This window comes from Thermobia domestica, chromosome 5 (genome assembly GCF_964235325.1).
Source record: "Thermobia domestica chromosome 5, izTheDome1.hap1.1, whole genome shotgun sequence".
In the NCBI taxonomy this organism is placed as follows: Eukaryota; Metazoa; Arthropoda; class Insecta; order Zygentoma; family Lepismatidae; genus Thermobia; species Thermobia domestica.
In genome coordinates, this window is record NC_137458.1 from 5,585,515 (window position 1) to 5,609,312 (window position 23,798).

A 23,798-nucleotide genomic window follows, 5' to 3' on the forward strand; every position below is an offset into this window, starting at 1 on the left:
CAAGGTGTCCCATGTTCAATTCTCGGTCGAACCACAACCCTTCTTTCATGCGTAAACCAAGTAGCGGTTCGGATGTCACTTTACGCGAAAGGCTTCTCGTTGATAACCTCGGTATTACGTAAGGATGTTAAGCCTAAACATACGAAACGAAACCAAATTGTATATTTCTGCATGCCTAAATGCCTGTTGTTTTATAAAGAAGCCAAGATTGCTTAAATATATTGATAGAAATTGGCAAAATTTATCGATTGTCTACGTAGCTTCCAACATTAGCTTGGATTGGACTTTCAATGATATTTACGTACTAAATTTGTAATTTAATACCTCAGTTTTAGCGTACTGATTATGATACTTTGACCTTTAAATTTTAGATGCAAAGCAATAACAGGATTTTCCCGTTATTGTTTTACATTTCAAGTAATGACGGGATTTTCCCGATGGCTAGGGCGGGAGCTTCTCAATTTAAGATATTTACTGACCGGACTTCTTTAAGCTTATGGGACTTCTTCCAGCATAACCCCGCTGTTGCATAACAACACCAAGGCGAAACAAACTTATTTCTGTGAATATGTAATATAAACACATAAAGCAAAATATCTAAATCAAAAAACCTGGTTTAAACCAAAAAAGCCTGCTTTAAACCAAAAAAGCCTGGTTTAAACATCCCCCCAAAAACGGGTTTTTGGCATTTTCAAAAACAACCATGGTTCTTGCCAACTCTGCTTACTTTTGTATATAGGAAGTTAAAAACTTCTTATTATATACATGGTTAATCCTTTGGAATTCATAATGTAAATGTGTTAAAGTAAAATTGTTTGAAATATATTTTCGAAATTCATGGTTTATTTTCGAGATTTTATATTATTATCAGCATCAACCACTAATTAAATGACTTTTTGTGTTATAGAGAAGCGAAACAAAATCTGTTTTAACTATTTAAAGCAGAATTTTGAAAAAAGCCCAAAATTTCCCAAGCAAAAAAGCGAAGCAGAAAAAACGAGTTTTTTTTTTTTTTCAAAAAAGCCGTTTTTTTTCGAGCCCTTGCATCTCTAGTTGTAGCTAAAACATAACTCTTATGTTATAGTACAATATTTATAATATATAACGTTTCATTGCGCAGTAGTTAAGGGAATGAGCTAAAATATGTACTGACTTCCGGGTGGTGATCCACCTTAAAGGTTCAGAAAATTTTCCAGGTGTCGCAGAGTTTTGTTCTGTGTTGGCTTAAAGATAGTTGTGTTGCTCAGTGAGCCTTTGACATTTATTCCTCTTTTCTGTTGTATATTGGTGTTAGGAAGGAAAAGAAATATTCCAGCCCTTTGGGATGTCAGGTATGTCAGAAGAACGTAAAATGCTTATACTTTAGTTTTTTTTTTTTTTTTTTTCACTTGCTTCAAAAAGAGAATCTTTCTTCACTGAATATCAGACTGACGCTCCATTTCTCAGTCCATTTCTTTACAATACTGTATCGGATGTGATAAAAAAATGTGATGCAAAAGTTTGTAAAACCTGAAGCTTTTAGTTGTTCGATGTAGGATCTTCAGATTTCGGCATCTAAGGCCATTTAGTCCGTCACGTATGAGGGATGACGTCACTCTATAAGCACACAATCCGGGGAAGGAAAGGAAGAAAGGATTGCGGAAGCGGCCTGGGACCTATAAGGTACCACCCCGGCATTTGCCTAGTGTGAATGAGGAAAACCTCATTCAGGTGGGTGACCTGAAAAAGCTTTTTACACCTTTTCGACCGAGAATCGACCTCGGGACCGTTAGTTGTTCGGGGCCATATATACAAATTGATGTGTAAAATGAAGAAAATCTTCCTGTGAAAACCGTTGACATTGTTTTTTACTACACGTACTGCCTTTATGAAATATCAACCACTAACGGATTTGGACATTCTGGATTTTCGCCGAAATTTGCAGAAAATGTTTACAGAAATTTGTTCGTAAACTTTTGGAGAAGTTACCTTTAAGTTATAAATTGATTAGAGATTTTTCATATTTAAGTGTTAATGTTTCTGCAGGATTTGATGTTGGAGTGAATCGCATGAAGTCTCTTTTAGCTGAACTAGTTGAAAATAATTGGTGTGATGGCGTTATGGCAGATAGAGTTCTGAGCAGTTCAGAGTTTTGTTTGAATCCAAATTGTAAAACAATTATGAATTAGTTATTCTAGAACTGGTTAGCGTTTTCGACTAAAACTAAGTAATTTGGATACTTCAATGTTTTAAAAAGTGTTGTTAAAATGGTCTTGATTTCCCTTATGAAAATTCAAATGTAAAAAGATAATTTTCAATCAATGCGCAGTGTGTAGCAGATTATTTAAAAGAACAAACTTTACTAGCACTCAGACTTGTAGCTTCATCTGATGACTTTATGAAACTATCAATAAGAAAATCCATGATTCATTGTGCACGAAATGCTCGTACTCATTTATATATATATATATATAAACTGAAGACAGGAAAATAAAGATAATTCTGAACTAGCTTGAAGCTAAGGAGACCAAAATAATGGAAGATATACGCAATATTGATCAAGAAGTAAAGCATTTCGAGAAGTGAAATGAGTTACAAATGAAGTGAGTGGAATGAAATCAGTTACTTTTGATTTTTTTTTCTAAAGATATGTCGTTAATATAAAATAGCCAATTTTATGTACAGTCTTGGTTAAAAAACCTGACCGCTTACCTTACGTGAAAGGTCATATTCTGGGAACTACACGTAGAAAATGATAATTCGTTTCTGCGTAAAGATCTCGATTGAGCAGAGAAAATTCACGTTTGTTTGATTTAATTCCGAATGTGGGTTAGAGTATGGTCAGCGACACGAAGTTCTTTCCGTTTGATGAAATTAGTTTCGTAAATAACTTCTGAATGGAAGCACGATTTGAGTACAGTTTTCAGTCAATTAAAAAGAATAGAATTTTCTGTTTGTTCGAGCCATACAACCGTTGTACGTTCAACTCATACCACTGCTATTCCCAAAATAAATTTTACCAGACGGAAAGAACTTTTGTCGCTGACTGTACAAGGCTTTTCAAAGAGGTGGGCTTCCATTTTTTTAACAATTCTGTCAGGGTTGGCTGATTTAAACCAAGGTGGTTTAAACCAGCTGTTTTTTTAAAAAGAAAAAACAACTGGTTTAACCCTCCTCCCGCCCCCCCCCCCCAAATGAAAAAAATACTGTAAGTCGTGTGAACTTCATGGTGACGTTTCCACATATCAAACCATCTACTTTAGTTTTCTTTACTTTTCACCTTTTAATCAAGGAGTCCTGTGTTCAATTCTCGGTCGAACCACAATCCTTCTTTCAAATGTAAACCAAGTATCGGCTCGGGTGTCCCTTTAAGAGAAAGTCTTCTCCTTGATAATCTCGGTATTTAACATAGATGTTAAGCCTAAACATACGAAACGAAACCAAATTATATATTTCTGCTTGCCTGAATGCCTGTTGTTTTATAAAGAAGCCAAGGTTGCGTAAATATATTGATAGAAATTGGCAAAATTTATGAACTGCCTACGTTGCTTCCAACATTAGCTTGGATTGGACTTTGTTTTATTTTTATTGAATGATATCTACATATTAAATTTATAATTTAATAACTCAGTTTTAGCGTTCTGATTATGATACGTTGACCATAAAACTTTACAGGCAAATACATTTCAAGTAATAATAGTTTTTTTTTTCATTGTTTAAGGTGGGTGTTTCCCGATTTTATATATAATTCTGTATAATGTTTTTACTTGTGCAACTCTTCATGTTTTTGTCCTTCTGAAATGACTCTTGACAATTATATTAACAAGTAGGCCTATGTAAAGATCAGTACAGCGTATTTTTTTTTATATATATTTTTATCAGGAATCCTTCATGAGTGAGTCGGCAGACTCATCGCATTTTTGACCAATTAGTCCCGGTTTCGTCTCCAAATAGACAATTTCTCTTGGATGTAGCCGAGAAGGGGTTTGGATTCCGCTTTAAGCTTATGTGACCCATTCCAGCATATGTAACCATAGTTGTTGCAGGTGAAACAAACTTATTTCTGCCCATATGTACCAAAAATACCGGGTTAAAAAAAAGTTTTTTTTTTTTTTTTTTTTTTTCAATAAAAACCATGGTTTTTGCGAACCCTGAAGACTTACATACATACATCCTTTTTCGGGGGTCTCTCACTGTGACTTTTTCCTTTCATATGTGACGAAACTTCCACCATGTGACAAACTAAATATTTAAGTTCTAGGGAAATTGTAATTTCTTACTTTGTGCAGGAATTTCTATTAGGTAAGTGTTATGTAATTTCATAATAAAATACGTTGTATTTGTTTTTATATTATTCATTGCTCTAGTTGATTAGGGGAAATATTACTTATGGATCGGCGCAAATCAGTCTCCAACATTAGGGGAGGGGGGGGGTTGCGGTTAAGACCGTTTCTATATATTTTTTTAAGCGATGTCAAAATATTTATGAAGTTGGAAAACAATTCTGTGGAGGATCAGGGAGAAGAGTTGTCTTCAACATTGGGAGGCGGGCAGATTTAGGCTTATTCTGGTGGGGTAGAGGGGAGGGAGGAGATGAGACTCATATTATGGTAGATATATCTGATTTCTGAGGTGAACCAGTTGTATATTATATATATCAGGCGATGTAGATGAAGTAGTGGTACATATCAGTATTACAAACGTATTCTGAAATTTGATTACATGCATATTTATAATTGGTATGTTTCTACTTAGGCATCCACAATGATCCACATAAAATTTTAGGACACTTGTTTTATAATGTAAATAATGACTTCCCCAAAACTATGAAGAAAGAAAATCAATTATATATGACGCAACAATACTCTTATTTGAGCAAAATGATGATCTCAATAGCATTATAGGAATAGTTACAGGAATTACATACATCGTTGAAAATAGATTAACAATAATTAATGACAAATTTAATGTAATGTAGTTTCAAACCTTTACATCATTAAGGACAAATGGAAAAGCCAAGAGAAATCAATTTCATGTCATTTTCTTTTGTGGCAGTCGGACACAAATCATCACATTTATCCCCAAAAAGCTCTTTTCAAGTCAGATTATTGAGGGGACAGTCCCCCTCAGTTCCAAGATTGTCCTCCTCATCCCCCCGGGATTTGCGCCAGTGCTTATGTATGATCATTGCCACGTCTTCTTGGTCTTGGTTTTTCATGAACATGGGAAAGTCTGTGTGGCTAATTACGTACCAGGAAAAATTGGGAAAAGTCAGGGAATTCTTTCCCATAAATTTTGTTGCCACCATATTCTGTGTACGCTACTGCCAGTTTCTCCCTAGTTAATCATATAAATACCGACCATTTTGATTTTCGTATGTCTTTTGATAGGATTTGTTTGGTCTAAAGACTAACACCTTATTCTAATCCTTTCGCTCGTGGATAGGTCATCGTCAGAAACATAGAACAGAGAAAAATGTGATGAAGTCGAACAGAAATCCATTGTCAAACAATGAAAAACAAGTTATTTCCCATTTTGTGGCTTCCCCATTTAGTGGAAGATCCTCACGAAAGTTGATTAGAATAGTTTGTCATTGCATATTCTTTGTTATGTTGTTAAGTGATTCTATTTGAGTACTTATATAATTAATATTGATCTTTTTCTTTCTTTGTAGAGAGACTGAAGAAACAACCAGCAGCAGGTGTGAAGGATATTCGAACTTTTTTCGGTGGCAATGGCTTTAGGCTTGGAGGAGGCGACGACAAGGGAAAGAAAAAGTCTGTTAATGGTGCAGTGAAACGCCAGCATTCGACTGGAAGCGAAGACGGTGCAGTAGGGCCAAAAGTGAGAATAAAAAGTGATGGATCACAATCAAACAAGCCGAGAGCCTCTCTTGGTAGTTCTAAGAATTCGGGGTCAAATCAGAAAACAGGAAATGTATCAGGTAGTGTTTCCAATAGTGGATCGAAATTTGGATCATTTTCGAAAGATCAAAGGACAGGAAGTTTCGCAGGTGGCGGCAGCGGAGTACGTGGGGGTGCTCTAGCGAATAGGGGCGGCGGGACTATTGTAGTGACTGCGCGCAACAATCAAAGTACAAAAGAACAGCACACAGACAATGCAACTGCCTCGAAAGCCGGTACTTCTAGTGGCTTTGTTCCGTTTTCCGGTAAAGGTCATGTGTTAGGCAGCGGAATTGGAGAGACACCTGGTGTTCTTTCTCCAAAACGTACAGTAACGTTCACACCCGATCGGAACTATAAAAGTAAAACCCCTGAAAAGATTCGAATTGATAAATACGTGCAGCGATACCTGAATATAATCGACGGGACTCCTTCGCCCTCTGAACTATCCACGTCAAGTAGTGCGAAAAGAAACCTAAATTTAGATGATGCTGATACCAAAAATAACAAAAGTAGTGGCGATAGTGTGAAAACTAATAAAAATGATAGTGCTTCGAAACCAAGTACCAGTTACCAAAGCAAAAGTCCTCAGAAAATCAAGATAGGTAAATACGTGGACCGATATTATAAAGCTTTGGAAAAGAAAACGGCGGGAGAAGTAGAGAAAAAGCCTAGTGAGAAACCTGTATCGGCAACAGTTGTAAAAGATGATGATGATTCGGATTCGCATCCACCTCAATTGGAAAGACAAGTCAGTTCTAGTTTACTACGTGATTACGTTGCCGACGTTCCTGTTGAAGCCAGGGAAGAGGGAATAACCGAAAATGATGTTGAAATGTTACTTGCAGATGGCGATGGCTTCGAGCTACCAGACGATAGGAACGTATTGTGCCCAGTGTGTGGTATTGAGATCGAAGCGTGTGCTTTAAATGATCATTTGGATGATTGCGTAGATTCATCGTCTCCCCCAAAAGTGAATCCAGTGAAAGTGGAGGATGTAAGTGATGTGGATAGTGAAGCCACGACACTTTCGTTCAATGGCGAAGCTGGATTTTTCCATTGTCCGTGTTGTGATGTTAAAGTAAAAGAAGATATGATGAACGCACATTTGGACGCTTGTTTACAATCACTGTGATGAATCTCGTTAATAAAATACTCTCTAGGGAGTAATTTATATTAGTCTCAGTTTATGCAGGCTGTGGACAGAAAGTGACCATTGAAAATTGTTTACAAGTAGAGCTAAGAATTTTGTACAAAATTTTGAATAAAAAGGTGCAAATTTTCGGAAAAAGATCATGTAAATAAAATCAAATATAAATATGCACACTCATGTCCAAAATGATTGTCGCATATCTATAACTGTCTTCTTGTAACAATATAATTTGATAATGATTTTGCAGGGTACTTTTAATACTGATACTATTTGTATAATCGGGAAATGTATATTTGTAGTAAATTTCATAGGAAAAGAATTATAAATACCAAAATTAGAATGAGTAAAACAAAATGTTGGTAAATATACAAGAAAGTTTTATTTTCGTTTTATTGTTCTTATTTACTGCTGTTTTGACATGAAATTTGGCGATTCGTTATCAAATTATATTCCTATCACAACATATTTATAGACATGCGACAATAATTTTGGACATGAGTGTACGTAAACAGTACCAAAACTAATTACATTATAGATAAGAACTCAAAATTCACCTATGTATGTGCTTGAAACAAGTCTCAGAGCACAACGTTATTAAAGTCGCAAGCCCAGAAAGTTGTTAAAACAGATAACATTTATAACATTTAACTTATATATATGTTCGATTTCAGCTGAGATGTAATGTTCAGATCCTGCGTTAGGCTGTAGGTTCACGGCTCAATCCATCCGGTCACTAAGTAAATATTTGTAGAACGTATAAAAGATGCAACAATATTGATTGGTGATAGCTGTGATTGGTAAGTTTGATGTTGCTACCTCTCTATTTAGCTTTCACTTAACGGGAGTGCATTGAAGCGAGGGAATATGATGCCACACATGCTCGGTGTTCTTGGTTGAATTATTCTAGGAATAAAATGCGGAGAAAGGACCAAAAAGTTTTAAGTGCAAAACGGGATGACATTAAGAAAATTTACAACAGGTGCATTCATTGAAAAAAGGTACAACCAAAATACAGGTAGAGGGTGTTAATTTGATGTTTTCTTCGTAAGACGTTTTGGGCATTTTAATAGAACAAAGTTGCACGTTAAATTCCAAGTTTTACTTACAACTATTTAAATAAAATTAATTGATTTACGGTGAAACTGCTGTTGATAGGGGATCTCTGATCCATACTGCTTGTATTCGAAATTGAAGTTTTCCGTAGATATCTGCATTGTCCATGATTATTTGCAAACGTTAGTGAAAATCAGCTACTTACTTAAACAGGAGGTCCGGTGATATGGTGGTGGGTAAATACCGAATGCTTGCTCCAGTTAAGCTGAAGTTTGTGGTCTGGAGCAAGAAACGTTTTCCTTACCCAGCCTATAGATAGAATTTGGAAGGAGTAAAGCCAGAAGTCTATGCAGGCCATTCATAACCACCATGACGATTTAACCAACATCCGGGAAAATGTTTGTCAAACTAGCCACGGAAGTCGAAAGCAGAATGAGGCGTAATATGACTTTTCATAAAAATATGAGCTCATGGATGCTATCCCAGGTGGACACAGTAGGCCATACGTCATATTACAGCGTTGAAAAGTACTTTGTCCCTCAGAAGAACGGACAGAAAACAGAGGCCACTGCTGGGAGTACTTAGCAGCTGGATCCTTGTACACTTCACCAATATCACTGTACATCACACTTCATACTGTGAAGCTAGCTGAGCGCACTCGCACGGTGTTAAACATTTGCACTGCTTTTAGTTTATACTCCGCGACTAGAAAGATAAACGTTACCACTTTTATAATTAAAATACATTTTACTTCATGAAAATCCATTTATATTTACAAAACTTAAAAACAATTTTCAATCGGTACTCTTTCTGCCTACCGTGTACGCGTGTGTGTGTATATATATGTACAGTGTTTACTATTGTTTACTCCGCGTTAAAGATTTATACAGTATATATATTTTATTATAATATTTACTTGCCACTTGCGTCTTTGATCATGACGATGATATGCGTACATTTCTTGTGTGTTGTATATTTTTTTTTTCTGTAAATAGAATGGTTTATTATTGTATTTAACACTGTGTGTAAAATTAAATACGGGACATTTCCAAAATAAGTGTGCTGTTGCATAGAACTTTTAGAGTGATTATGTGTTTAGGAATTATATGCTTACAAAGGAAGGTGCTCGAAATATCCTGTATATTGTTTAACTGTTTATAGAGAGATTGAATAAAATGATTGACATCTTACTTTCTTAAACTAATGAAAATGTAGAATCTTCGATTATTTTTCGATAGTTCCTTTTGAATATTATTAAAGTAATTAATAATAATAATAATAATAATAATAATAATAATAATAATAATAATAATGATTATATACGAGGGTAAGTCAAACATTATCCGAAATTTTGACATAACTTTTCTTACATTGTTCATGCTGACCTCTGTCCTCGTTTATTTTATTGTTATGGTGTTGTGGACATGTTATGAAAGTTTGATCCATTTGTCTTCTTTTTGTTGCAGATAGATCATGACCTTTCCATTAGAAGTTTGGAGCAAAGAGGAACAACGATCAGTGATCCGGTTTTTGTGGTCGGAAGGGTATCAGGGGCCTCAATCCATCAAAGACTGTCGGCACAATACGGGAACAGTGTGTTGCCGCAACGGAGTGTCTATGAATGGATTGAAAAATTCAAAAATGGTCGCACAAGTGTTACGCACGAGGAAGGAGCCGGACGACCAGGAAGGCCACAAATGATGACAACATTGAGCATGCACGTGACATGGTTCTGTTAGACAGACGACAGACTATTGACTATTGTGCCGAAAGTCTTTGATGGATTGAGGCCCCTGATACACCCTCCGACCACAAAATCCGAATCTCTGTTCGTTGTTCTTCTTTGGTGCAAATTTCTAATGGAGCGGCCATAATCTATCTGCAACAAAAGTAAGACAAATGGAGGAATTAGGATCAAAGTTTTATAGCATGACCATAACAGCATAACAATAAAATAAACGAGGAGTGAGGTCAGTATGAACAATGTAAGAAAAGTTAAAGTTACATTGCGTTTAATTTTTGACTTATCCTCGTATTAACAGGAGAATAATTTTTATGGTGTCAGACGAATTTACATTAAAATTTTAGACGTTCATTAGTGCCTTAGCTTTAGAAACATCTTGCATTCTTGCGAAAATAATTGTAAACAAATCGATAAACCTTTTAACCTTTTGAATTATTTATGTGTAACATGTACTTAGTTTTACAGATTTTTAAATGTGTATTCACTATTTAGTGCAAGTACAGGTTTGTTAAAAAAAAACTTCTTTTGTAAGCTTATTTGGTTTTCTATTTAAGTTTTATTACTTTTTATGAATTTATGTTAATACAATAATAGTGAACAGTATGATGATTTTGAAAGGGAAAAATGGTTTTGTGCTTACAGTATGTAAAATATTAAATTAAAGACAGTAGAGTCTCTCAAACTCTGCACTCGATAACCCACGGTCCCGGTAACTCGACCATACCCTGGCAGGGTGAAAAAAAAAAAAAAAAAAAAGCGCGCAGACCCGTTCAAATATTTTTCTGAGGTCAGTCTGATCAACTAAATTACTGTACAGTGTATATTCAGAAACTTTCATTTTCATGTTTAGTAAAGGTTCTATGCCTTAATAAAGTATGTGCTTTTCCTTTGTTTAAGTTTGGGCAGTTTATTCTCTCAAGCAATCAATACAACAAGTACTGTATTTTCTGAGGAAACACTCGTACTTAGTCTTTTTTAACCCCATTCCTAATAACTCGGCATTTTCACAAACTCTTCCATCTTTTGGTCCACATTAGGCTGAGTTTTCAGAGCTGTGGTGGCTCATTGGTAAAGCGTTCACTTCTGGTGCATTGGGTTCCTGGTTCGATCCTAGGTCGCGCCAAGTGATCTTTGTGGTGGACAAACACCGATGCAGGGGGCGCGGTGGCTCAGTGGTAGAGCGTTCACCTCCGGTGCTTGGGGTCCCTGGTTCGATCCCAGCTCGCGTCATGTGGACTTTGTGGTGGACAAACACCATGCTCGTGGGTTTTCTCGGGGTTCTCCCGTTTCCTCCTACTTTCTTCATTCCGCCATTTCACTCATCTCTCATCATCACCGTCTCCTTTAGCCTAACCGGCATAACCGTGGGACGTAAAACTTATAAGATTTCATTTCATTTAGGCCGAGTTTTCGGGACTCTAATGTAATAGGTTAAGGATCCGAAGGAAGAACTCCTTAAAACTTTTCTTTCAGCTTCGATTTTTTTGCATTTTAAGATAACAAATCTATATTACAGCATTGTAAAAATTGATATTAAATTTATATTAAAGCATTGTAAATTTAAATTAAAGCGTTCTATTTTTAGAAGCTTCTTATATTGTACTGTATATATATAATAAGTTCTAACAACGGGGAAAGGTTTCGAGAGAAAAAATGGTACAGAGAAAAAGTAGCTAGTTTGAAATTGCTGTCTTGCAGAAGTTAAGAAATGTTACTTAACACGTTCTTGTCTTGGGCTTTTTTTTTATTATTACTGAAGAAAAAAAGTGCAGAACTTACTATTAATTCCAAAGAAACTTAAAAAAATCCATTTTCGTATATGCAACATGATCTTTGGCCTTGACATTTGCTGGAAAACTAAAAGTAGTTGGTTGGTTATATGCCTAATTTATCATGTAATATTGTGCTTTATTTTGTTTTTGTCTAGACAAATGCTTCAGAAATAAATTTACTAGTGAACTTCTTCGTTGCATTGAGTGCCTTTGGTAATGAATTTTATAATGATGTTATATCTGTATAAAAAATTAGTTGCTTTAAAGTTCAGTTCTCCAAGTTTGTGTTTTTAAATTGCAAGTTGTCTTCTTTTTAAATTAAAATTAATAAAGAAGTCTTACCGAGAAGTTTGTTATGCTTTTTACTTTGTTTTTTTGATTGTTAATGAGAACTTGTTCATTATGTTAACTGTTTAAAGAAAGAAAGAAAAAAATCAAGATTTGAAGAAGTACTTTGTTTCCTGTTTGCGTCCGTTGGAGTGAAATACGATGGGTGGGGACAGGAAGTGGCTGAGAAGTGTTGAATAATAGACATTCTATGCAAATTCTCTTTCAGCGAACTTAATAATTCTCAACTAAATAATCGCAATAATAGAAAATAAATTCATGTTGATTCGGCATTGTTATGAGCATTTAGTACTTCTGACTACATACGTTAGAAACAATATTGTATGTACATTATACAAGATTTAGAAAAAAAGGCGACACCCATAAATTGAATGCTATTCGTGGTTTAAACGGGTAGCGTTCTTACTTGTGGTAGGATATTGGGTTCGACTCCCAGTGGGAGTATTTCCATGTAAAATCTGCAGGTTCACACCACATGGAATATTGATTGGAAAAAACGATTTCCATATAAATCGTAAAGCAACAGTTGATCTAAGTAAAAACAATAACATTCGTTAGGTGCAGAAAAATTCCTAAAACAAATAGTATAAGGGATGATGATCATTTAGTTTCCAATTATGTGTATTCTTATTAGAGGAAACATTTCAACCAAAATTTGTCATAGACAGGAACACCTTTCTAGTTTCTCGTTCACGTCCAAATAGTACCACCAAAAATTCGAAATGAAACCATGAACAAATTTTAGAACCGTTCAAAGAATTAGCAGATATGTTAAACATTCTGGGCCTTATGCAGAGTCGTTCGATTAGAGTCATACTAAACAGTTCGACTAACATACGTTTCCTACAGTAGTCAGGCCTTTAGTATGACGCTAATCATACGTCAAAACGACTCTGTATAAGGCCCTCTAATTCCAAAGCAGTAGTAAATCAGAATAGCCTGATGGTTGAGATAATTCCATGCACTAAGCGTGTTGTTTTATACACAGAAAAGCAACTAGGCAATGGGAAAGACGTTGTTTTAACCAAACTGCAATAGGATTCTAAATCTGACGGATCAGAAGCAAAGATGTATTGTGTGTTTTTTAATAGAGTAATTTCTGCGACGCTTCAACATAATAAAGGGTTATTTATAATGTTAGAAACAGCGATCAACCAAATACTGCACTTAGATTAAGAAGCATAAATGTTTAAAATAAATATGAGTAAATGTACAGTAAAAAAGCGGTTGTGTTGATTTAACGTAGTGACCCTGTGTTTCCCAAGATGGCTCGCAATGAATTTCCTAAGTTACTTTTAAAGACTAGGAAGTGTAAGTCATATTAATTGTAAATAGTGTCTGCAACATTGTTATCAGTGTCCTAACAGCCTAGTGCTACTCTCCTCGGTTTGTTATGAAATATTCCGTCGCACAAACATACCGAATAAAATAGAAAATCGCCAGCAGTTTGATTTTTTTTTTTTTTTTTTTTTTGCTAGTCTGACCTTATTTTGTGCATAACACAATATGTATATATTCATTGCTTGTAAGCTTCACTCTTTTTAATTTCCGCGTAAGTGATGCGAAATAATAACTATTTCCAGGCGCGGCTATTGAAGAAAACTTCTGAAGCTGTTAGCTGAACATGAAAAAACATTTTATAAGCCATTTTGTGATTGCCCCATATTGTCAATCTGCACGATATTTTCATCTTTAATATAACCGAAAAGTCATTCAACTTAAAATAATCTGAGCATTATTTTTCTTTTTTCCATCACCGCGAAAAGTCTCCTTTCTTTTGCCATCAAGGTACCATGATAGGTGCCTTGCCTTTTCTACCATGATAGGTGCTGGAACGAAGTGTGGATCAAAAGTTAATTCGATGAAGTGTACACTATCTAGTGTGCACTCGAATTGTATACTTCGAGATAACATACTCAAAGTGTGAACTTTGTAGTTTTTGATATGGCCGTAGTTTCCGATAATCGGTGTAGCATTTCCAGTTACTTGTTTCAGCTTTTGTGGTCTTCAAAATTTTGCAAGATCTAGTGCATTATCCATGTAAAATTTTAATTAATTGAATATTTCCATTGTTAAACTCATTCATTGTTGAAAACACGAGCCACGATATCCATGTTGTAAATTAAGCAATGGATGCCATATAACGCAGACGAATACACTATTACAATGTCTAGTGTATCATCCATCTCAAATTTTTGATTACTTCATTTCCATTGTTGAAAACGCGGACCATGATATATCCGTCATAAATTCAACAATTACAACCATTTCAAGCAGGCTCACTCATTGCTAATATCTCTACTGCTTTACTCATCTGAAATTTTGATTACCTCATGATTTACATTGTTATATCCATATCATTGTTGAGAACACGAGCCGCGACATCTCCGTCATAAATTCTTCAATAGCAACTATTTTACGTATGCGCATTCCCTACTACAATCTTCAGTGCACTTCTTTTATGAAATTTCGATTAACTTACTAATTCTATTGTCAGCATTCAGTTTTTGAAAACGTGATCCGCAATATCTCCGTCACAAATTTAGCAATGGCAACTTTTTCATGTAGGTGCAATCACTACTATGATCTCCAATGCATTAAGAATTCAAAATGTATTAATCCATTGTTTCAACCATTCATTGTTGAAAACGCGAGCCACGATATCCCCGTCATTAATAAAACAATGCCTGCCATATCAGGCAGGTGTTTACACTAATACAAACTCTAGTTCATTTCCCATCTGAAATTTTGATTACCTCATTTCTATTTTTATAAGCATTCATTCATTATTGAAAGCGCGAGCCTCGATATCTCAGTTATAAGTTCAACAATGGCTGTCATATTAGAAAGGCCTATGCACCACTACAACCTCTAGTGAATTATTCGTTGAAATTTTAATTACCTTACGCGCCTTTGGCGTGGGAGAAAGGGGGTTCGATTCGAGTACATCAAGGTGTTTTATCGAATTATTGAGGAGCAAGAAATGAATCTTACGAGTGAAAAATATAGACAATAAATGTTTGACTTATGCAATAGTGATCACTAGAGCCCGGATTTCCATGCACAATCAAACTGAGATATGCATGAAAAATATAAAAAAAGATGCATTAAAAAATTAACGTATGCACTGAAATATATAATAAGAACATAAAAGTTCCAATTTCTTACAAAAATACCTTATCTTAATCACTTTTGTTGCTTGAATTATATTGTCTTTCATAGGTTTTCTGCTGTAAACCCTCTGCGTTTATCAGTGAGAAACGTTTTATAGATCGGAAAGCTCCTTTCTACATCAGCAGAAGTCACTGGTGCATGTGAAACACACCAAATGTCTTCCTGTCGTAGGTCTTCTTCCAATTCCATGTTTTCACCAATAAGTAGATTTGCGATGTCACAATTTCACCAATAAGTAGATTTGCAATTGTTTTGTACCCGGGATTTTCGCCTAATATTTGGCAAAGTTTATTTGACGCTATTTTCCCCAACACAGTGAGTTTCACTGGACGAAGTCTGCGATAATTCGCCTAACAAGGAGAGTGAATGCTACAAAGCATTGTTACGGGATTCCAACTGTCTGATAATTTCAGGTGTTCTCGGGAAGTGGTTGTTTCCACTTGTAGAGAAACATTTTTTTGACACTTAAATAGCGGCTGCATCATCAGGATTTAGTGAGTCTACAACTGTCTTCACTTGATTTAAGTTATTTGCATAATACGACGCAGCTTCTAGCCACGAGCACCAGCGGTTAAAACTAGTAGCAGAACTTTTTTTCGCAATTTCGCGAAAGATACGTACGCGCGATTGAGCTTTCACGAATACTTTAATTACATTTGGTACAACGCGCCTACTTCCGGGTATTGGCCAGAGTTGGCGTGGGTCAATGAAAACTTGACCCACCAGTCACTGACCCACGAGCCACCATGACCCACCTTAACCCACGATACACCGTGACCCACTCTGACCCACCATGATCCACCACCCACGGTGACCCACTCTGACCCACCACCTACCATGAACCACTCTCATCCACTTTGACCTACTCTGACTCACCAAAATCCATCGTCGTCAACTCTGAACACGATCCACGGCCTCTTCTGAGCTGACTAAAGAGTTTACGCTTGTAATAAAACAAGACTGTGAAATTGTCACTAATCAGAGTTTGAATTTCTAGTCAATCGCTCAAGCACCACTCTGTTACAATAACGGTGGATCTGACCTTTACGATATAAAATGGTAAAGTGTTTGTCAGTGAGGAAATTGAAACAGTTCGAGGTGGGTGGAAATTAGTGTGTGCCTAAAATATACTTGTACTAAGAGAGTATTCTTGCAAGTGTTAATTTCTGAACGCATTCCACAAGAAACTTCTATTCGCAAGAAAATACCTCTGTACAATATGGAAAAGGTTGTGGTTTCTCAGTTCACAGTATTTTTCTCACAAAAGACTTGAAAAATCAGTTATTCATAGGGTATAAAGGTGCTCGGGTACCCTATATGAGAGCATCTCCATAAAGTATGCTCATAATTGTAATTTGTGTAATCACTAAAACACCACGTTAAATTTAAGTTACAAATATGCATAATTGCAATTATTATGAATATTTATTCAAAAGTAGTTTACCTAAAGCAAAGAAGAGAGTTACAAAAATTATGTACAAAGTTGAATAACACAAATAAGCCATTAGTAATACAAGTATACATTTATCATAACTCATAATTTGCCACCTTAAAACAAATCTGAAATCGGGTTTATTTCCTGTTGGTAACTTTTTCGTGGTAAATCATCCGCAGCGGAATGATGTCCATTCTTCAGCCAAGAAATAACTACCTCGTCTACTTTGAGCTTGTTAAGCGGTGGGCCATTAACATTGATGTGCAACAAGTTAGACAATGTTTGAGCACTTAATCTATTTCTAATATCAGTCATCTCTAAATTCATAAGGGGAAATCCTCGTTCGCACTCTGTCGTGGAAATTGATAATACTTCTACCCGATTTCTGCAACTTCTCATGGAAAATCTACTTGTTAGACTTAAGTCTGATAACGATTTTTCTCGGTCAGTTTTGAAATATTCAGCAAGAATTATCATCTCTCTATCACCATACAACATATTTTCCATATCGACCATGTCAGTTGGCAATGTCGACCCATGTAGAACAGAAACTTCATGCCTGTGATAGGGAATCTTGTGAATAAATTATCAATTAAAGCCTGATAAATTGATGATTTCTTATTTGTTTATAGATTTAATTTTTGTAATTACACATGAAGGTTTGATATCATTACCAAGTTCCCTCTCCCGTCCAGAAGGCGAAAGAGAACGAGGTTTCTGGAAAGTATTCAGAGATGAATGGGAATTTCCCTCCTTCTTCAACTTCAATTATCACACTGCTGTTTGCCATGTGCCAAATTACGATGAATTTCAATTAAATTATCATAGTATAATTATTTCCTTGTTGAATTATCAATACTTTTCAGTGAAAAAAAGGATGAAATTTCAAAGTTCCAAATCAAAGTAAGTAGACCAACGTAAAGGAAAAAAAAAAGTGTAAAATTTTCCATATAATTATGCGTACAATCCAAACTTAAAATTTCCGTGTAATTAAGCTTACAAATTTTATGCCTATTTTTCTCACAACTTTATGAGTTGATTGTCCTGTGCTGTAAGCGCTCCATATAATAAACATAAGCGTCAGCAATTATTATAGCAGAAAGCAATGGATATATGAAGCCAAGCACTGTATTTTTTGTTTCTGATTTTTATCTTAAATAACATCAATCGTTTTCGATCATTTTTACAAACTAACTCACTACAAATTTTCCATATATAAAAAGTGCCCTCCCCCCTCCACATAAAGGAAAATTTAAAAAAATGCTAGGACACATTCTGTTTATTTTCAATAAAGAGTAAATACACTGATTTTCAGCTCCGTAAGTTGAATGGCTTGCGAGATACTCATTTTTTTTCGCAAAAATTCGAATCCTCACTACCTCCTTAGGATATATTGCATTATAATAAAAGCAATATAACATCCCAATTTGGATTAAGGCCTAACTATATACTAAAAGTAATTTCATTTGACTTTGCAATTTGACCGTGATGATCAGGCACACATAGTTACATTAAATTTTTTATAAATAATTTATATATTACAGTGATTCAAAAATGAATTTTTTCCAGTAGTTCGCTTTAAAAACCCACAGGTCTCGAAAGCCAAGTTGTAGTGTAAGTCCTATTGCTATTATTACTATTAAAAATATCAATATCGAAAAGTGCCCGAAGTTCTTTTTTCACTTGGTTAGATATACTCACCTCAGGTAAGTAGACAGAAACAAGTGGAAAAGCAAGGGAAATGAAGATCTTGAAAGTAAAACGGAGACAAATTTACCAGTCTTCAGAAGATACTCTCTACAATGCAGTGAGCAGAGAAGGTCGGTAGATCATACTGAGTCGGTGAATCGCAGTGGGTCACGGTGGGTGGTGGGTCTCAGTGGGCCACAGTGGGTTGTGGGTCACAGTGGGTCACGGTGGGTGGTGGGTCACAGTGGGTCATGGTGGGTGGTGGGTCGCAGTGGGTCACGGTGGGTGGTGGGTCACAGTGGGTCATGGTGGGTGGTGGGTCGCAGTGGGTCATGGTGGGTGGTGGGTCACAGGGGATCACATGCTGTTGACCCACGACCCACTGACCCACTCAGAAAACTTGACCCACCGACCCAGCTACACAATGAAGATTGTGCAAAACAAGTCAGGTGGACTAATTTTGGATACAACACTTTATTTTATTACAGTGCCGTGCCGTGGAAAATCAGCGCCCGGGGCGAGAGTACACGACGGCGCCTCCATACATATATTCCAAACAATTTTTCGTATCTTTTTGCCTTTTTTCTCCCGAATTTTTCGCCCCTCTTACTTCGGCGCCCGGGGCCGTCGCCCCCCCCACGGCACGGCCCTGTTCTATTATTCTATACAACATGTTATTCTGCATCTGCTTTCATAAAATGATTCAGTTCACTTTAGATATAACCTATTTTCTTGTGATATATCCTGAAATATGCTAGTACGCAGGAATAAAATTCGGAAATATGTAGTATTCTACAAAGTTTACGAAATATGTATGCACATTGAAATTCACTCAAAATATGCACATATATGCACTATCATATGCGTCTCAAACGAATCCTTACAAGTCCATAGGAAAGAAGAAAATGCTTTTCATACGTTTCTGCATGTTACTATAAACATGCATTTTGCATATAAATCCGAGCTATAGTGATCACTATTAGTTTGAAGAAGCACAACGATACAAATAAGAAGATATATAAACAATACTAGGATCAGAGCAAGTGTGTTATTAATCCAGATGTACAGGAACCTCTGGTTAAATCTTCAGTGAATTTGGACCGCGAAACTTCAGTGGTAGGGCTGCGACAATTGCAGGCCATTTTGACGGAATACGAAATTACAGTGTATACCAGTTTTCCAAGCGAAGATATTCTGTATGAAGGGCTTGTTGGCAAGGACAAAATTTCAATCAATTCGACATGCGTCTCAACTCTCATTACGACATAATAACGTCGCTAACATCCGTTTTCTTTTCTATTTATTATTGTGTAACATGTCACAGAAAATATGATCATGATAGAGACGTTAAGAACTATTCAGTCATGTGTGAGAAGTTTACAGAAACCGCCATACAGCAAGACTAATGTTGAGCAAAAGTGCAGAGACTACAATAGAGAATTTTTATGGTCAGATATGCTACACAAATTATCTTATAGTACCACATCATAACGGTCAACCGATATGCAAAATGGTGAAATAATGTTCCAAGTGTCTACGTATTTATTCTTTTGCACGCATAGCTGAAATACAACATAATTGTACAGATTATTATTATTATTATTATTATTATTATTATTATTATTATTGCAACCTATGTTATAAGCAGTTAGAAGAGAAAACATACAGTTTCAATTATAAAAGATGCCGACTAATACCGGACAATTACGTTATGGGTACAAAAATGCGAAAACAGAAAATAATGTTCAAAGGTATGCTGACATGGATCAGCTCTTACGGGATAAGTATAGGTTTGGGTGAAGGATCTGTGACCATAAATTGCATTGGGCTATAATATGACTAAATCCACCATTACAAAACCATAAATAACATTATTTACTAGTTGTAGAAACCATACACAAGAATTTTTCCTCATTTGCTGAAAGTAACTCTCTCCCCTGATTCCTTCTGGTTTCTTGAAAAACCTAAAAACAAATTAATGTATACATAATTTTAATGCATCTTTGGCGCGGGAGACCGGGTTTGATTCCCGGCGGGAGCTCATGTGGGTCGGTTTCCACGTTAATCAGGTCTTCGTGTCATGTAGCCTCGATTCTGAACCGGACGTTAACTAGGGCGACCAGCTTCTGACAAGCGAAAAGTAGGATACATAAATATTATGTAATAGTTTACTGTGTCGGGAATACGCATGTCCTTATTTCATGCATATTTAACTTTAACTAATTAACTAACTAACTATGGCCTGTGGAATCCGAAGGTTCAACGCCGCGTTCACAAAAGCTCTCCATTGACTTCTATCCTTAGCACACTGGATCCAGTTTCTACTTTGTATTCCTATCTCTGCAAGATCCATCTTAATATTGTCCTCCCATCTTCGCCTAGGTCTTCCTAATGGTCGTTTTCCGATTGGTCTTCCAGTCAGGACTTTGAAAGCGTTTCTACTTTCTTCCTTTCTGGCTACATGACCTGCCCACTTGAGCCTCTTAGACTTGATGACTTTAACAATGTTGGGTAAACCGTATAAATTATGTAGTTCCTCGTTATGAAGTTTCCGCCATTTCCCATTCCCGTTTCTTTGGGTCCGAATATTCTTCTTAGGATCTTGTTCTCAAATACTTTCAGTCTATGTTCTCCTCTCAGAGTAAGCGACCATGTTTCACAACCACACAGAACAACAGGCATGATTATCGTTTTATATATTTTAAACTTTAAATTCCTCGACAGAATTCGGAACGACAATATATTTTGAACTGAATAATAACACGAAATCCCTGCTTTTAGTCGACATTTAATTTCTTCGTGAATATGATTTTCGTCTGTTAATATTGATCCTAGATATTTGAAAGTATCCACTTTATCAAAAGTATTCGATATTTTAACGCATCCATAACTTGCCATACTATGATCCCGACGAACTTCCATGTATTTAGTTTTCTCTGCATTTCTTCCAAACCCATATCCCTGCAAGCGTTTAATAAGACCTCTGCATTTCTTTCAATTGTTGTCCTATCATCCCCTATTAAATTTATATCATCAGCATACGCCGTAACTTGTATGAAATGAATTTTTCGAGCTTTACGCCCCACGGATATGCCAGCTAGGCTAATGGAGACGGGGATGAACAATGTGAACACCATTCAGCTCTAGGCCCTGGTTACTATCTCTGATTTTCCTTATACCGTATTCCAGGACAAAATTGAATAATAATGGGGACAACGCATCTCCTTATTTCAGACCATTCTGGATGTGAAAGCTCTTGGACAAAAATTTTCCTACCCGGACTTTACTTTGGGAATCATTTAAACATATCTTAATTAGTCTAATTAGCTTTTTCGGTATTCCAAATTCTGTAAGAATGTTGAACAATGTTTCTTTCCTAATCGAGTCGTAAGCCTTTCTAAAATCAATAAATAGTTGAGGTACTCGGGTATTGTATTCCCATTTCTTTTCGAGTATTTGTCGAATGGTAAATATTTGGTCGATTTTGTCTAAATCCGCAATGATAATCTCCAATAATTTCATCTGCGTATGGGGTCAATCTTGCGAATAGAATGTTTGAAAGGATTTTATAGGATGATGACAGAAATGCCTCGATAATTATTACAATCCGTTTTGTTGCCTTTCGTGTGATTGATTCTTTCCACTGTTGTGGCAATTCTTCCTGGTTCCAGATAAGAAGAATAAGTTTGTGTATCTTGTTACGCAATTATTCGCCTCCAGCTAAAATTAACTCCACCGAAATTTTGTCTACACCTGGAGATTTGTGTTTCTTTAACTTGTTTGTAGTGATTTCTAGAGTCCGGATTTTTATGTAATATCAACCCCCTAAATATGTACATAAATATGTAACAAAAATCGCTTAAAAATGTAAGAAATATGTAATATTATATAAGAATATGTAATATTACATATGTTACATATTTATGAAAACGTAATATTAACACGCGTATGAGTATGCAATATTTAAACGAATTATGAAAATAAAAGGAAAATCTACTACACTTTATTCTGCTTAATGCAAGCCCCCCAATGAAGTGAAATGCTTGAACAGCTGAGACAACCATACGTCACTGACGTGACTGATTGCAGGATAATGAAAATCAGACATGAATAAAGGAAGATGGGAATCGGCTAGAGAGAAACAGGAAAGCCCCGAGAAAAGCAATGCATACGGTATTTGTACGTCAGAAATCTCATGTGGTGTGGTGTGGTCCCGCTTCAAATCTAGAACCTTTTACACTAAATGCGCATCCTTCACCACGGCCCAATCATGAAATGAATTATACGCAATATACAAATTTAAATACTAAAAGCAACTTAAGACGAAATGTATTGTTTTATATATATATTTATTTCATGCAGGGAAAAGCAGTCCTATATCTTTTAAACAATACCAGCTGAACTAAGATTGAAGAATATTTCCACTAATGAACATTTTTAATTTAAAATAAAGTACTTACAAAAGATGTGCCTGCAGTTCAACTGTGTGTTGTTGCACAATGGGTTACAAGGTAAATTTCCAAATGATCAGAAGTAAAATTTTGTCGGCGATCGGATAAAATATTCTTGTATGCAGAGAATGATCTCTTCAGATTACATGAGGTAACAGGAACGTATTTCAACAGGGGGATGTAGTTGGGGGAAATATCTTCAGGGGGGTTCTTGTTTCACCACTGAGAATCTCACACACTGCCAATAGGCTGTCGTAACCCGGGTTTCTTTCCAGCACTGCATTTAGTTTCTTTCGAACTTTTTCTCCTACATCTCCACATACACCTTGCAGCAGTCTCTTTGCATCCTCTATGATTTCCATGGATTCCGGAAGAGGCCGTCCAACAGTCTTTAGATTTTTAATGCTTGTAGGTAGCCAACCAAAATTGCTGTCTATGTATGCGATATCACACGCTACCTTTGAGTCATTAAACAGTTTCTGAGCAATGCCAGCTGACACAGCAGACCGGAAATGAATGAACAACAGGCTTTTTTTTTTTTTTGAAAATGTTCATTGTAGAAATGTACTGCCTGTATCCAAGTGCCTCATCGCGTTAGCACAGGCTCCGGAGGAAGTGGCACGTCTGGCAGTTGATCTCTGTAAACTTGAATACGTTGTGGCGCCTTAACAAACATTTTTTTCGTGGAAGGAACTAGTTGATTTACTTCGCAAAAGTTGTCTCTCACTTCTTCAGCAACACGCTGAAGAGCATGGGCTATACAGGCGAAATGAATTAAGTGAGGGTAAAAAAACTGTAAGTGCTCTAGCCGCTTTTAACATGTACGCTGCACTGTCTGTATAGAGAACAAGGACTTTTTCTTTCTGAACAAGTCCCGGCCACATCACTTTAAGACCATCGTTTACAAAGCGAGCAATCGTGGAATGATTTGTGCATTCCAGCAATTTACTCGCAATAAGATAGGATTTAGATGGAGCATCTTCACTTAACTTTCCAATCACTAAATTTGCTACATAACTCGCAAAACGTCTGTTGTTTCGTCCACAGAAATCCAAATATATGAACTACCTATTTCTGTCCTAATGGTATAGCTTCCC

At 36.1% G+C, this 23,798-nt stretch overlaps 1 protein-coding gene across 2 annotated transcripts in view; it reads left to right on the forward strand.

Moving 5' to 3' along the window:
* mh (DNA-dependent metalloprotease SPRTN) overlaps positions 1–11,952 on the forward strand; it is a 54,513-nt gene extending 42,561 nt beyond the window's left edge. For both annotated transcript variants that reach the window (XM_081758148.1, XM_081758149.1), the window contains exon 6: positions 5,654–11,952. In XM_081758148.1, coding sequence (XP_081614274.1) covers positions 5,654–7,017 — 1,364 coding nt within the window. In that variant the 3' untranslated portion in view covers positions 7,018–11,952. The remainder of the gene's footprint in view (positions 1–5,653) is intronic.
* Positions 11,953–23,798: the final 11,846 nt, after the last annotated feature.